The 16,791-nt window shown below is 36.6% G+C and overlaps 1 protein-coding gene across 1 annotated transcript in view; it reads left to right on the top strand.

Annotated features, from left to right (window-relative positions):
- Window positions 1-7,165: 7,165 nt before the first annotated feature.
- Window positions 7,166-16,791, top strand: part of LOC143248617 (ephrin-B1-like) — a 358,684-nt gene continuing 349,058 nt past the window's right edge. The window contains exon 1 of the mRNA XM_076497117.1: window positions 7,166-7,546. Within this exon, the coding sequence (XP_076353232.1) occupies window positions 7,395-7,546 (152 nt within the window). The 5' untranslated portion in view covers window positions 7,166-7,394. The remainder of the gene's footprint in view (window positions 7,547-16,791) is intronic.

Genomic DNA, 16,791 nt, shown 5'->3' with positions numbered 1-16,791 from the left:
AGATGCAAATATGGTGTTTTAGTTCTTAGTTATGATGTGTCACCTGTGAGCTTTGAAAGTTTGGCTTGATTTATATAATTACTGCGGGGTCAAAACATTAACTAAAAGTTTAGGGCTAAAATAATAAATATGTCTCCATGTGTGTGAATATAAATGGGTCCAGAATTTTATAGAACTTGAAAAAGTGGAAACCTGGAGAACAGGTTTTACGTCCGTGAAAAGAAAGTAGCAAATGCAATATATTCTGCCAAGTCGACCTAGGCTTAGAGCAGGTCTGATTGGGTTAACCAGTACTTAATGAGTTTATGCCTAACTCCATTATCTGTCATATTACGTCTTATTTTAATGATCATCAAACGACTCTTTTTTTTTATTTTTTCATGTATATACGATGAGATGAACATCTTCCATCTTGGAAGGCGGTAGATAAGTCCAAAGTTGGAATGATAAATCACTGGTGCTGCCCAACGTAGACCTAAAAGTTGATTATTTGAAGAAGAAGAAAAAAAAAAAGGTAAGTAGTAGTTTTAGGGAAATGGAATAAAATATTCGAGAAGATGTTTTAAACAAAATTAAACGTCGAGTTTGTCCTTTGGGAATAATGTCCTCATCAGGATTGGTCTTCTATCCAATAAGCTGAACTTGTAGGATGATCTAAGCAGCAACAGTACTAAAAATATTTTAATCTTAAAAAGTATATTCACACCCATATTGTTGTACATCTTATGATTCGCACCCATAATTTTCTTTTCTGCTGTTGTTTTTGTATTTAGCGACTCCATACAATTGTCCCATTTCAATCATATGTTGTTTGTTTGTTTGAATTTCGCACAAAGCTATTCGAGGGCTATCTGTGCTAGCCGTCCCTAATTTAGTAGTGTAAGACTGGAGGGAAGGCAGCTAGTCATCACCACCTACCACCAACTCTTGGGCTACTCTTTTACCAACGAATAGTGTGATTAATCGTCACATTATAACGCCCCCATGGCTGAAAGGGCGAGCATGTTTGGCGCGATGGGGATACAAACCCGCGACCCTCAGATTACGAGTCGCACGCCTTAACACGCTTGGCCATGCCGGGCCTCATATGTTGTACGTCTTATGATTGGTACCCATAATTTTCTTGTCTGATGTTGTTCATGTATTTAGCAACTCCATACATCTAACCTATTTCTATCATATGTTATGAAACTTATGTTTCACGCCCATAATTTTCTTTTATGATGTTTTTTTATATATAGCAACTCTATACAACTGTCCATCTCAATCATAAATTGTATGTCTTATTATTTAGGGTTATTCGTAAGGAATACAAACAAAGCTATTCAGGGGAGGAAGGTTTGCAGATGTATCAATTATCCAAGGGAAGAAGGTTTGCAGATGTATTAGTTATCCAAGAAAAGAAGGTTTGCAGATGCATTAGTTATCCAAGGGAAGAAGGTTTGCAGATGTATTAGTTATCCAAGGGAAGAAGGTTTGCAGATGTATTAGTTATCCAATGAAAGAAGGTTTGCAGATGTATTAGTTATCCAAGGGAAGAAGGTTTGCAGATGTATTAGTTATCCAAGGGAAGAAGGTTTGCAGATGTATTAGTTATTCAAGGGAAGAAGGTTTGCAGATGTATTAGTTATCCGAGGGAAGAAGGTTTGCAGATGTATTAGTTATCCAAGGGAAGAAGGTTCACGCATGTCAAATAGCCACGAGTAAACAGAACCATATTTTTTTATTCACCATTCCCACCTCTGGTCATGGAAGAGACACCATCCAACAATACGATTGTTTTTGGTTTTCTAATCAAAGTAAAATATTCGGAGAAAAATACAATATTTTTTTTTGTTTCGTTTTGTCTATCTTCTGACCTCCGTCCGGTCCTTTATGAACCAACTGGGTCTATATAATGTATTTCACTTGATAGTCGCCGGGAGGTGAGTGGGGGGGGGGAGTTTTACAAGAAAACAAATTTCTCAAACAATACTGCTTGAGATAATTCTATGATTTGTGTCATAATTTAAGCTTGTAGCTGCACTAAGACTGTCTACGTATGGTCGTCCCTAATGTTGAACTGATGGTCTTGAGAGAATGTAGCTACTCAAGAGCACCAACCGCCAACTCTTGGGCTACTCTTTTACCGACGAATAGTGGGATTGGCCGTGACATTATAACACCTCCACGGCTGAAAGGGCAACAGAATACGTTCAGTGAAAGTCTGACCAAATATAAACAACTTTACACATGTTTTTAAAGTAATTCGTGGTACCGCTTTTCAAACGAATATGCATATATGTGTATCTTTGAACATATTAAAACAACAATTTAGATATTTGGTGTTTCAAATATTAACGGTATCCGTTTCGTATCAATATAACGTGCGACTATGTGCTGTAAATATAAAAAACACTAATGACTTACGAATACGTCATTTTTTAATACTTTGATTTATGACAACACAGTTGAATGTTTGCTGGTCACGTGCTTAGCATTCAAGATTTATTGAAGATGACAAAGTCATAACCATAATTAAAATCAACGGTTATACAAAATTAAATGCACAGAAGGGACATTTTTAGTACAGGCCTTCAAGCGTAGGCTTACTTTGGAAGGAAATAAAAGTACGTGGCTTTGTAATGAGCTTTAAATATGTTATAAACTGGTAATAAATACACTTACTGAAGCGAATTGATAGTTTACTGATGGCCAATAACAACTCTATAATTTCTATGGATGTTATGTCACAGAGGAATGCTTTCTTGATGACGAGAAACCCACTTGAAATAAAAATTATCTCAGAACAGCTGGTATGGGTATTAACGCTTTTATTGATTAGGATAAAACAACGTTTCGACCTTCCTAGGTCATCTTTCTTAATTTGAAGATGACCTAGGAAGGTCGAAACGTTGTTCTCTCCTTATCAATAAAAGAGGAGTACCTATTTTCCCCTCCCTAGAAAAATCTAAGAAGACAAGTTCCTTGTAAATTTTTTTATGGACACTTGCTGATTCTATACGCTTTTGTCTTGAAATAACCACACTTAAGGTGCACTGTATTACTGAGATAACTTTGTTAATCGAGAACAACAGATAGAACTGTATAGGAAATGAAAATGTCAGTTGGAACAGCATTTAATGCGCACGTAAACTAAATGGCTAAGTCGAAGAGAGACCCCTAAGATTTAATATACCATGCCTCATTCTGAACTGCCAGTTAGAAGGACAGCAGCAGCACCCTTCTCAGGAGATTGGACCAGTTCTTTGAAATGAATAGCAGGATTGACTCTCATTTTTATAATGCTACCACAGCTGAGAAAGTGGGTGTTTTCAGCAGCATTACGTCTCGAACCCTGGACCCTTTGATCCATGGCTTAATGCGCTAAACTTTAGGCTACGCCAGATCCATCTGTTGAGAAACGAACAATGACTCCCTCTGTGTATTCTTTCCATACTGACTTGTATACAGTTTACTCCAAAGAAAAATATTTACACAGTATATTTGATTTACATATCCTGTTGTAAACTGTTCTCACATCCATGTTTTATATTCATTTATTTTCTTACTGTCTGTTCATTATAAAACTAAACAAAAGGGACCTTGAAAAGCCACACTTGGGAATGATGGGTCTTCGTGACGTAACCAACATCTTGATGAAAGATGATTTTGGAGTGAGTATACTGATTGATAAGCTGAGTATATATTGTAAAACAGCTCTTCTGGATTCTCTCAGCTGTGTGCTTACATTCTAAATTATGAACTCATTCATTTGTGTCTTCTATGATTCAGTAAAATAAATATTTATATGTTATAAAAAAAAAAGGAAAGGAACGTTATTGGTAAATATTTAGAACATGTCTTCTTTTCAGAGTCACAACAGCTTTGTGGATATTGACTGATAAGTATTTCCGTGAAGAAGCGAGCTTCGACGAAACTCATCGAGGTGCCGACATTTCTACTCCTCGTTTCTTCAACCTCAAGCCCTATCGGCGTGGCCTGGCATGGCCTAGCGTGTTAAGGCGTGCGCTTCGTAATCTGAGGGTCGCGGGTTCGCGCCCGCGTCGCGCTAAACATGCTCGCCCTCCCAACCGTGGGGGCGTTATAATGTGTCGGTCAATCCCACTATTCGTTGGTAAAAGAGTAGCCCAAGAGTTGGCGGTGGGTGATGACTAGCTGCCTTCCCTCTAGTCTTACACTGCTAAATTAGGGACGGCTAGCACAGATAGCCCTCGAGTAGCTTTGTGCGAAGTTCAAAAACAAACAAACAAACAAACCTATCGGCGGGTGAGGGAAATATCTCGAAAGTTCGTTGAGAAAATTAAAGCTTGTAAACTTTCCTGTTGCTACAGCAGAATATCTTGAAGATTGTTCGAATAGGAAAGAAAAAAAAAAGATAAAGCATTTATTGAAGCCCCGGAAGAAGAAGAAAAAAAAAAAGAGTTGAAATTGAAACAAATAACTAAACATACTATGTTTTTTGACACCAGCTAATAAACTTGGATTTACTGTAAAAAGCTAAAAGTTGCACGAGATTTGGTGCTTGGCTATGGTGGGCTCCCACCATGTTCACCATTTACTTATCTTGGATGTACAGTGAAATTCCACAGTTTGTACGAGACCTGGTGCTTGGTTATGGTGAGTTTCCACCATGTTCACCATTTACTTATCTTGGATGTACAGTGAAAGTTCACAGTTTGTACGAGACCTGGTGCTTGGTTATGGTGAGCTCCCACCATGTTCACCATTTACTTATCTTGGATGTACAGTGAAAGTCCACAGTTGGTACGAGACCTGGTGCTTGGTTATGGTGAGTTTCCACCATGTTCACCATTTACTTATCTTGGATGTACAGTGAAAGTCCACAGTTTGTACGAGACCTGGTGCTTGGTTATGGTGAGTTTCCACCATGTTCACCATTTACTTATCTTGGATGTACAGTGAAAGTTCACAGTTTGTACGAGACCTGGTGCTTGGTTATGGTGAGTTTCCACCATGTTCACCATTTACTTATCTTGGATTTACATTGAAAGTCCACAGTTTGTACGAGACCTGGTGCTTGGTTATGGTGAGCTTCCACCATGTTCACCATTTACTTATCTTGGATGTACAGTGAAAGTCCACAGTTTGTACGAGACCTGGTGCTTGGTTATGGTGAGTTTCCACCATGTTCACCAATTATTTATCTTGGATTTACATTGAAAGTCCACAGTTTGTACGAGACCTGGTGCATGGTTATGGTGAGCTTCCACCATGTTCACCATTTACTTATCTTGGATGTACAGTGAAAGTCTACAGTTTGTACGAGACCTGGTGCATGGTGATGGTGGACTTCTACAATGTTTATGTTTTTTCTGTCTGTTTTCTTTGTAAGACTAATTTCCAGGTATTTTCTTTCAAGTGTAATAAGTGTACTGTCATACTTCTGTCAGATTCATAAAGATGATGAAAACTTTCTTGAATGTCATCATCTTGAAGCCAGAGATGGAGATATTCATTATCTATTTGGTAAAATAAATTTGCATTGTTTGGCTTTGATGTTTTATTTATATTTTGAGAGTTATGGGTAACTTTCTTCTAAGTTCTCGATAAATAATCTATATTTATATAGAAATTAGACTGTTCACTGCTCTGTGAATTCCATAATTAATTCATTTAACTTTTGAAGAGAAGACCGGCACTAGACTCGTAATCCGAGGGTCGCGGGTTCGAACCCCCGTCACACCAAACATGCTCGCCCTCTCAGCCGTGGAGGCGTTATAATGTTTCGGTTAATCCTACTATTTGTGATGTCGAGAAAACCCACTTGTAGAGAAATATATATGCAAAAACGGCTCGTTAGACAGAAAGCAAAATCAACTAACAAAAGTAAATATATCTAAAGATTCAAAAAATCACGAAACCATATACTGCTGCTTACCATATACTCCCGACATCAGCAGACAAATAACCAACATTTGGCAAAACTAGTAACAAATTATGACATTCCAGTTAGTACCAAATTTATTCAAAAACAGGCACAAAACTTAGGTCTATACTATGTAAAACTACACTGACAAACACCACACCAACATTATTTATAAAATACAATGTGATAACTGCCACTACTTCTATATTGGAGAAACAAGTAGAAAAATGGAAACCAGATTCAAAGAACATAAAAAGTCACCTTCACACGTTTTCGGACACTGCAAGTCAAATAAACGCAACATAACCATAGAAAACACTCAAATACTAAATAAAGAAACAAACATAAACAAACGCACAATTAAAGAAGCCTTACTTATACAACAACTTAAACCCAAAATAAACCAATATAAAGGAACGCCTTTATACCTACATTAAATATAATAAAATAAAATTACATATTCAAACATCTAACACTGCCCTCTACATTCCGACACTCAGTTACACAACCCCTCCAAACATGTGGTCAGCTTCCGCTCAGTTACCTCTTTCTTTCTTTGTGAACCTGACGATGACCGAAGAAGGTCGAAACGTTGTTCGCTCTTCTACGTAAAATATATTTTCTCAACCCAAACGAGCCGTTCTTGCATATATAATCCTACTATTTGTTAGTAAAAAAGTTAGCGGTGGTTGGTGATGACTAGCTGCCTTCTCTCTAATTTTACACTGCTACATTAGGGACGGCTAGCGCAGATAACCCTTATGTAGCTTTACGCGAAATTCTAAACAAACCAAACTAAGATAATTTCAACGTGTGTAAAACGTGATTTTATCTTACACCAAACAGGAGCAACGCTGTACAGTAAAGAAATCTATTTATATTGTAACATATTATTACTTTTGTAATGATGAAATCCGCTTGAAGTAAAATATATCTCAGAACGGCTGGTATGTGTATTAACACTTTTACCGAAACGTTGTTCTCTGCTTTATCAGTAAAAGTGTTAATACCCATACCAGCCGTCCTGTGGTATATTATTGTTTTTAGTTCTGTTTTGTTTTACAGATATTTCTAGGCGTTTTTGTTGGTTTTTGTTTTGTTTCACTACACTGTCTGTGTGTGCGAGGTCATATTTCTAACACTAATAACGAACTTCCGCGCTGTCATCACTGGTAATGAACCGTAGCTGAAATATCAGCCATTTCCTATAGTTACCGTTAGATGGCGCTTACATTGACTCAACCGGTTTTCAGCATGGGTGTTCGGCACAAGTGTGTGCGCGCTGGTGTTCGTATGTTTGTATAGTAAGCTGGCGCACGAGCGGCTATGTTGAAGTGAAAATAAGCTAACTTTTTATTTTTGTTACGTTTCAAAGAGTACTAATTCCAGCTTCATGGAAATTTATCGAAAAGTTTGACTTATTTGTGACGTTTAGGAGGAAGTAGATTTCACCACAATTTGGAGTACGAGGCGTTTCCTTCTTGTTCTTCAATCGGACCGTCGAATGGGAATCGTCACTGGGACAGCTATGTCGCGCTCGGCTCTGATCTGTATATACGGAGCCGTATATGTCGCCTTGATATGTACTTTCTCGGTTCCTAACGTGGTCGACGGCAGAAAACTCTTCGACGTTTACTGGAATTCATCGAATCCCATGTAAGTCTTCTATGTTTACTGGTGTTAAGTTTGGTAAACAGGGTCCAAAATCTAGATTATCTGAGTCACTCGGGACTTTTTTACCTGAGATTCTTGAATTTTGTTAAAACTGGGCAAGTGTTGAGAGGTGAAACATTGTTTTATTGAAACGAACTAATTTAGTGGTTAATTTATAATTAAATATTCTTTAATTGGACATGTAGAATGTCTCTTTGTCTTTCGTTCTTAACGTATACCAAAAATGTCGGTTCTTCATAAGTTCCAGCGTGTATCAAGTTAACACTCCTACGAAAAGACGTTTCTAGTCCTGATTTCTCCAAGCCCGTTCGTTCCCCTGGCTGTGGTTTCGCTAGATAGTAGATAGGGACAGTGGGAATCTCGTTAATCCATTCATTAATGGATTTAAATGGCAATTTCATTTAAATACAAAATTATTAGCCTAATATTAATAACCTTTCAAGTTGCTCTGGGGCCTATTAGGCCCCACTTTTCGTAGGAGTGTTAATAAACACCAAGAGTGCCGGTTCTCAATAAGTTTGAGTTCTCTCCATATTTTTGTTTGAAATTCAGTGAACCTCGCAGCTAGTTTTGAAAGCGCGTGTTTCTTGATGTCCAAGTGACAATTGACTAAGGTTGTTCAACAAAATGAAATAATACAAGAGAACTTAAGCAGAAAATTTTCCAAAAAATCTCCACTTGAAATACTTTGAGTTTTCCCAAAATGTCCCCAAGATGTCAAAAGGAGGACATAAAAAATGAACAACGTTTACAGTAAGCTACACTTCATGAAAGATTTGGAAGAAGAATCTTTACTCTCAAAGACCTTGTCTGTGGGAAGTTGATTGAGGTCTGTTTATTGGTGGATCTATATATCCCATATATGAATTAGTTCTAATACCGATGTAAGCGTGCAGTAAAAACGCTCATTAAAATTAATTACAAAACCAGTAAAACACAGATCATGAAAAAAACGGTAGGACAGAGAGTCGACAGTGGACACCTAGCTGGAGCGTCGTGAAAGGATACCTAGCTGGAGTGTCGTCAGGGAACACATAGCTAGAGTGTTGTCAGTGAACACCTAACCGAAGTGTCGACATCTGTAGTAATTATCTCGCTAAATTCGTTGCTACATATAAAATAAAATTTGGTTCTTAATACAAAATATTGATGGTTAAATACATCGTTTCAGTAACTTACGATTTTCACGTAGATTATTGCACCATTTTACCTATCATAACTCAGAAAACGAATTGTATTTTTTTCCCCTGCTATCGCTGATTAACAGTAGACATGTTTCTAGTCATGACTGACATTTTTCTTCATGTTTCAACATCTCTGAGAAACATCTTGTTTGTTCTTGGGTTCTCCAAAGAAAACGTTCTGGAACCTTTGTAGAACAATTTGATCGTTACAATTAACTCGTTTATTCAACTTCATAATTTTATGATTTTCCTTCTTTGTCGAAGTAAAAATATGAATATGGCGTAAAATACGTTACTAACTTTTCTTTATTTATTTTCTCGACAGAGGTCAGTGTTTCTCGTTTTCGTTTCCCAGTGAAACATGTTTACAGATATACAAAGATAGGAAGATCTTAGGTTTTTCTTTTGTTATCATTGATTTACAGATGTTTGTTTTCATAAAGTTTCTAGCTGGAACATTCGACGAGCATTCAGTGGTAATTATTCTCTCTTTGGTGGAACAGTTTCAAAGACGACTTATCAAAAAGTATTTGCAAAACAAACGCCTCCTATCGGAACTTTAAACTGCAGATCTGTACATACCATCCTAGTCCTCAGACGTATGTAGTTACTGTATCGTGCGCTTCGACGTCTTCCACCTTTTGTTTTCCTTATTACCAGTTTCAGATCCTTGATGTAGACAAAACACAGACAGCCCCTTTGTGTAACAAGCGAACAAAGAATCGACACATCAAAGGCATGAACACTAGATTTATTAACATTATTACTTGTGATGACGAGAAACCCACTTGAAGTAAAACTGTTATCTCAAGATGGCTGGTATGGGTATTGAAATTTCTATTAAACTAAAGTACAGAACAACGTTTCGACCTTCTTAGGTCCTCTTGTTAACGTTGTTCTTGACTTTATTTTAATTGTAATTTTAATACCCATACCAGCCATCTGGAGAATAAATAACGTTATTATTATGATATTTTTATTATTGTTATTGTCTTATATCAGTCAGTACTGATCTGTAAGGAGTTGTCCATCGGAAGGCTACAGCTAGAGGGCTAAAAGTTTGCTCTGTAAATAAATTAATGCTTGCAATGTTTCAGTTAAAACTTTGTTTATCAAGTTTATAAATTCTAAACAGCGGGTTCATTATCATATATCCAGCTGCAATTAAAAACAATAAATGGGATATCCATAAATAGCTTGTCTTTAAATCGCATGCTTATATATTTTTAATTAACAGATATCAACTGTACTTACATAAAGCGTATACGTTTATAAATATTTATTTTATAACATAGCTTTAGCATGACCTCAAAATTATTTTTTAAATCAAAATATAATCATAACTGAGGCTATTTTTGGAATTCTAATGCAAATTCTCTGGTTCTTTTCTCGAAGAATTTCCAGCTCGCAATTTCATCATTGTTGTACACTGACATATACGTATATTGTATACTACTGTTCGCTTCATTTTTTGCGTACTATTAACTTCAAGTTTAAAAATGTTTACTATGCTAATATTACGCTATTATTATAGTCTGTCACTTCAGTGTCGTGACTCGCGCGCGCTACATAGTTTGAAATAATTAAATAATCCATCAATAAATATACTTCATGGATGAAATATTTTCACGTATACTTGTATAGTCGGCATTATAATCATAAAGTCCATGTACACCATATCTTACTGTCCAGCACATCCATAATGTGTGGTGTGTTATGTGTGTATGTTTGCATCCACCAATCCCAGTTTGTTGTCTCGGTTTTGGCGCCTGGAAACTGACCTGCAATGCACCTGGACTATTTTGTTTTATAACTTTTGCCTATCATAATGTGTGGTGTGTTATGTGTGTATGTTTGCATCCACCAATCCCAATTTGTTGTCTCGGTTTTGGAGCGTGGAAACTGACATGTGATGTACCTGGACTATTTTGTTTTATAACTTTTGTCTATCATAATGTGTGGTGTGTTATGTGTGTATGTTAGCATCCATCAACCCTTAGTTGATCGGCTATTTTTATCATGACTGAAAGCTAGTTTATTTAAAGGTTTTTGTTTTACTAGGATGTTAAAAACGCCATGAAAGAGTGCAAATCTCTACTTTTTCATAAACTTTTAAAAAGGCTCGGCATGGCCAAGCGTCTTAAGGCGTGCGAATCGTAATCTGAGGGTCGCGGGTTCGAATCCCCGTCGCGCCAAAACATGCTCGCCCTTTATAATGTGACGGTCAATCCCACTATTCGTTGGTTAAAGAGTAGCCCAAGAGTTGGCGGTGGGTGGTGATGACTAGCCACCTTCCCTCTAGTCTTACACTGCTAAATTAGGGACGACTAGCGCAGATAGCCCTCGAGTAGCTTTGTGCGAAATTCAAAAACGAACAAATAAAATTATTTTTTCAAAAACATAAGTACTTAAATGAGTTAGTTTTTTCATTTTACAAACAGGATACGCAATAATCATCTGTAGATGCCTTTAGAAATGTAATAACCAAAGAAGTAATGAAATGGAAGATTATTTTATATTGTCCTTAACGGGTACCCCCAACTGATACATATAATAAAAGATATATTAATTAAAGATTAAGTGTTCGCTTTCGCAACATTAACTAAGTTGCACGTTAGCTAATAACAACTCAGTTCTTGGATTCACACAACTTGCTGTCAGATTTCGAACTTTATTAACAACTGTTACATCATCCGAGAAAATATTCCATGTCGTATGCCATAAAGAGAGATTTATTAAAATAACAGAAGCGCCATATAGATATTTTTATATCTATTGATATAAAAATCTAGTCCTGAGCGCGTGACTTATTTTTTTTGTTGGTTTGTCGTTTTACTTACGCATTAACGAGAATTTTAACATATAAATATTAAATCCACGAATAACAACTGTTCCCAGTATATTATAGTACCAGTCGAGTTGGACTACCATGATAATCCAGCCGAATCTGTTGCTGTTTATATAGATGATAAACAGGTACTGATATGCGCTGTTTAAACTAATGCGCGTGTGTGAATCAAATCACTTAATATGTAATTTCCCATCGCATTTGCTTTTAGGGACATTACAGCTCGTTTGGTAACCAGGTGATATATATTTTTTTCGTGTAAAACAGAAAAACTCTGTCCAGCCTTTGGCAGAATGATTGGTCTCTGAATGATCTGACTGACCTGAAGCTATTAGCACTTTGGCCCCTAAGAGTCTGTACTTCAGCGGTTTAATTCCTCACTGAACGGCTCGTGATCGTTAGAATGGCCGAACGACCACTTAGCCGGAGGTCTTTAGTAGCGATGGACGTTTTAGCTTTTAATATGATTAGCAGACAGTTGTGTACGTGAACCAGAATCTGTGTCATAAAAAGGATTTGTGAATTACATTCTCACAACAGAGCTGACGGCTACAGTCCATTTCTTAGACAAAGACGTGAGTCAGCTTTTAAGGAATCTTAGAACTATACAGACCTTACAGTTATTTCTTAACTCTTTATCTTTCTTTCTTTCTTTTCTCCCTCCTTGATAAATAATAACGTTATTAAAATATATATATTATTATTTATCAAAGCACATGTCAGTCTGAGTTCTCTCCATGTATGGACTGAACAGTCGTTCGACTCGTAATCTAAGGGTGGCGGGTTTGAATCCACGTCGTACCAAACGTGCTTGCCCTTTCAGCCGTGGGGGCGTTATAATGTGACGGTCAATCCCACTATTCGTTGGTAAAAGAGTAGCCCAATAGATGGCGGTGGGTGGTGATGACTAACTGCCTTTTTTCTAGTCCTACACTGCTAAATTAGGGACAGCTGTCGTAGATAGCCCTTGAGTAGCTTTGCGCAAAATAAAAAAAAAAAACAGAACAAATTCCATATACTGATGTTCTATACCTATCTTTCTATTTATTTACTTGTTCAATAATTGGTCAGTTGGTTTGAAATATGTTGAATTCAACTTTATTACAAAACGTCTAATCCCCAAAATCAGAGAACACGAAGCATGTTCAGTGTTTCCTAACTTTTCTTCTGTCTTTATTATATAAGAACATTCGAAATATTCATATCCACTCTTGTTGAGGTTTGTGTAATAAAATACTGCCGAAATATTCATATCCACTCTTGTTGAGGTTTGTGTAATAAAATACTGCCGAAATATTCATATCCACTCTTGTTGAGGTTTGTGTAATAAAATACTGCCGAAATATTCATATCTCTTGTTAAGGTTTGTGTAATAAAATACTGCCGAAATATTCATATCCACTCTTGTTAAGGTTTGTGTAATAAAATACTGCCGAAATATTCATATCCACTCTTGTTGAGGTTTGTGTAATAAAATACTGCCGAAATATTCATATCCACTCTTGTTGAGGTTTGTGTAATAAAATACTGCCGAAATATTCATATCCACTCTTGTTGAGGTTTGTGTAATAAAATACTGCCGAAATATTCATATCCACTCTTGTTAAGGTTTGTGTAATAAAATACTGCCGAAATATTCATATCCACTCTTGTTAAGGTTTGTGTAATAAAATACTGCCGAAATATTCATATCCACTCTTGTTGAGGTTTGTGTAATAAAATACTGCCGAAATATTCATATCCACTCTTGTTGAGGTTTGTGTAATAAAATACTGCCGAAATATTCATATCCACTCTTGTTGAGGTTTGTGTAATAAAATACTGCCGAAATATTCATATCCACTCTTGTTGAGGTTTGTGTAATAAAATACTGCCGAAATATTCATATCCACTCTTGTTAAGGTTTGTGTAATAAAATACTGCCGAAATATTCATATCCACTCTTGTTAAGGTTTGTGTAATAAAATACTGCGTAACATTTTATATTGATTTCCGACAAGATCTGTTTTCTCTCTAGATGAGTAAACTGAATTATGGGTATTTTCCCCTTGGTATGATTAATTTAATTAGTTGGAATAATTATATCACGTGAAGACTAATCACCTATTGCTGTGTATTTTGCAATTGATGAAATAGCCAGGTTTTGTTTTATAAGCAACTAATATACGCTTATAAAACACTGACATATTGTACGTCTCTAAATATCTTGTTCGAAAATTTGAGAAATTAAGACAAAATACTGTACCAGTTAAAATATAATACTGAACCTGTTAAAACAAAATACTGTACCAGTTAAAATATAATACTGAGCCTGTTAAAACAAAATGCTGTACCAGCTAAAATAATATACTGAGCCTCTTAAAACAAAATACTGTACCAGTTAAAATATAATACTGAGCCTGTTAAAACAAAATACTGTACCAGTTAAAATATATTACTGAGCCTCTTAAAACAAAATACTGTACCAGTTAAAATAATGTATGAGCCTAAGACAAAATACTGTACCAGTTAAAATGTAATACTGAACCTGTTAAAACAAAATACTGTACCAGTTAAAATAATATACTGAGCCTCTTAAAACAAAATATTGTACCAGTTAAAAAGTAATACTGAACCTGTTAAAACAAAATACTGAACCTGTTAAAACAAAATACTGAACCTGTTAAAACAAAATACTGTACCAGTTAAAACAAAATACTGTACCTGTTAAAACAGAATAATGTATCCCTTAAAATACAACGGCCCGGCATCGTCGGGTGGTTAGGGCTCTTGACACGTAATCTGAGGTTCGTGGGTTCGAATCCTTACCACACCAAACATGCTCGCCTCTCCAGTCGTGTGGGCATTATTCGTTGGTAAAAGAGTAGCCCAAAAGTTGGCAGCGGGTAGTTATGATTAGCTGCCTTCCCTCTAGTGTTACACTGCTAAATTAGGGACGGTTATCGCAGAAAGCCCTCGTGTAGCTTTGCGCGAAATTCAAAAACAAACAAAACCAGCAAGCAATGAAATAGATGGAGGAAGAGGTCATAGAGAACCTGACCCTCCAGGGTATGAACTTTTATTACCCAAACACCGACGACATTCAATGAAATAGAGAACTGCACCCCCAAACAAGACATTGTATCAGTTAAAACAATCGTATGTGCACCCGCTAGTACTAAAATATAATCCAGTTTCGGTGGGCTGAGCATCTTTTTGCTATAAGGATATAATCCAGTTTATCTTTAATAATTCTTTTTTTACGTATGTCTGTAACAAGACTGCCCACTGTAGATTACTAAACATCTGTTCCAGAAAGGTCGCAATCCTTGATAAGATAGATTAGGCCTTTTTCAATATCTTAACCAATGGCAGAAAACGTTTCTGCAATGTCTCATGATTCTGAGTTACTTGTTCTCTCGGTCCATTTTCTCCAATTTTCTTCTGTCAGTAACATTCTGTATTCTCCTAACTAAATCATTTTTCTCCATTACATAGAGTGCGTACTAGGAACATCCACTGTCTAGTCCTCCAAATGCCACGTATACATCAGTTAAATATATTCACACGAGATTTCACTTCCTATCAAGAAAACTAAACAGGATGTCACAATCAGCTTTACACGCTAACGGGTGTCATCTTGAAACTTGAATATAAACCAATACACCCTATATACACTGTCCAGCTCTAGGATTGATTGTTACATTATAACGCCCCCATGACTGAAAGGGCGAGCATGGTTAGTGTGACGGAGATTCGAACCTGCGACCCTCAGATTACAAGTCGAGTGCTATAACCACCTGGCCATGCCGGGCCCTAATCAGTTATATTGACCAAAGACGGTTGAAAGGGCGAGGATGTTGGTGCAACAGGGATTCGAACTCGCCACCTTCAAATTATGAGTCGAGCACCTTAACCACCTGGCCAGACCATTGCAACAGGGAAAACTAGATATTATATTGTAAAATACAAAGACAAAGTTTATATTTTGTGAAACCTTAGATGATAGCACAACAAGTTCAGTTATATAACCAGTTGATATGTATTTGTCCAAAACTATGCAGAATTTTGTGAACGTATAGAAAAACGAATTCTGACCCTTTGACCTTTAATTATTTGACCTCTTCGGTGATTATCGCATGTTGTTCGTATTTTAGCTTCTTTAAAATAACACTAGATAGTCATGTACGACATTAAAAAGATATGCAACCGTATTTTATATAGAATGCATAGTTTTATATTGCGTGTATATAGGTGAATTTTGCGTTGTCAGATTTTTGTCGGAATCGCAACTTGACATCCTGTGTCATATGTGTATAGAAACACGTTATTTATTCTTGTGGTTAAGCAACTCTGTTGTTTATTATTCGAAATTTTTAGCAATTGTTTCTATCTTTTTGTGGTCTGGCAACAGACTGACTGTTGCACTTATCTTAAATTTCGAATGCATTTTTCCCATAACTCAGATGTTTCAAAAGTACACGATATTTTAGAATTACCTTCATGTTTACCGAGGCGCCATCTGTAAATGATTTATTTGTGAACAATGTTTCTTTGTTTGTTTTTTGCATTTCGCACAAAGCTACTCGAGGGCTATCTGCGCTAGCCGTCCCTAATTTAGCAGTGTAAGACTAGAGGGAAAGGCAGCTAGTCATCGCCACCCACCGCCAACTCTTGGGCTATTCTTTTACCAACGAATAGTGGGATTGACCGTAACTTTATAATGCCCCCACGGCTGAAAAGGCGAACATGTTTGGCGCGACGGGGATACGAACCCGCAACTCTCAGATTACAAGTCGCACGCCTTAACACGCTTGACCATGCCGGGCCATTTGTGAACAAAGCAGGTAAGTCCAAGAACTGGAAAAGGATCTCCACTTGGAAAATATAGCTTTTAATCAAAGATCATATAGGTTTTTTTCTTCTTTCGCATACATTGTTTGTATTCCAGAAGTTTCGGTGTGATTGTAACACATTCCCGCGCGTAATTACTGTTCCATTTCACATTTATTGTGTGACTTATCTGTTTCGTAGCTTTATATAGTGCAGTTTGAGGATACGTTTTGTGTTTTAAAACTCTATTAAGATAAATAAAAATGCTTGTGCTAGATACGTACAGCTGATTCGTTCTCGTTGTTTGATAACATTCAGAGGTAGTTCCGTGAAAAGGGAACGTTTGGATCTGATGAGAAAGTATGTTAACAACTTGAGAAAAA

Source organism: Tachypleus tridentatus, chromosome 4, assembly GCF_004210375.1.
Source record: "Tachypleus tridentatus isolate NWPU-2018 chromosome 4, ASM421037v1, whole genome shotgun sequence".
In the NCBI taxonomy this organism is placed as follows: Eukaryota; Metazoa; Arthropoda; class Merostomata; order Xiphosura; family Limulidae; genus Tachypleus; species Tachypleus tridentatus.
The sequence above is the reverse complement of the archived record's forward strand: the minus strand, read 5'-3'. Positions and strand labels throughout refer to the sequence as shown.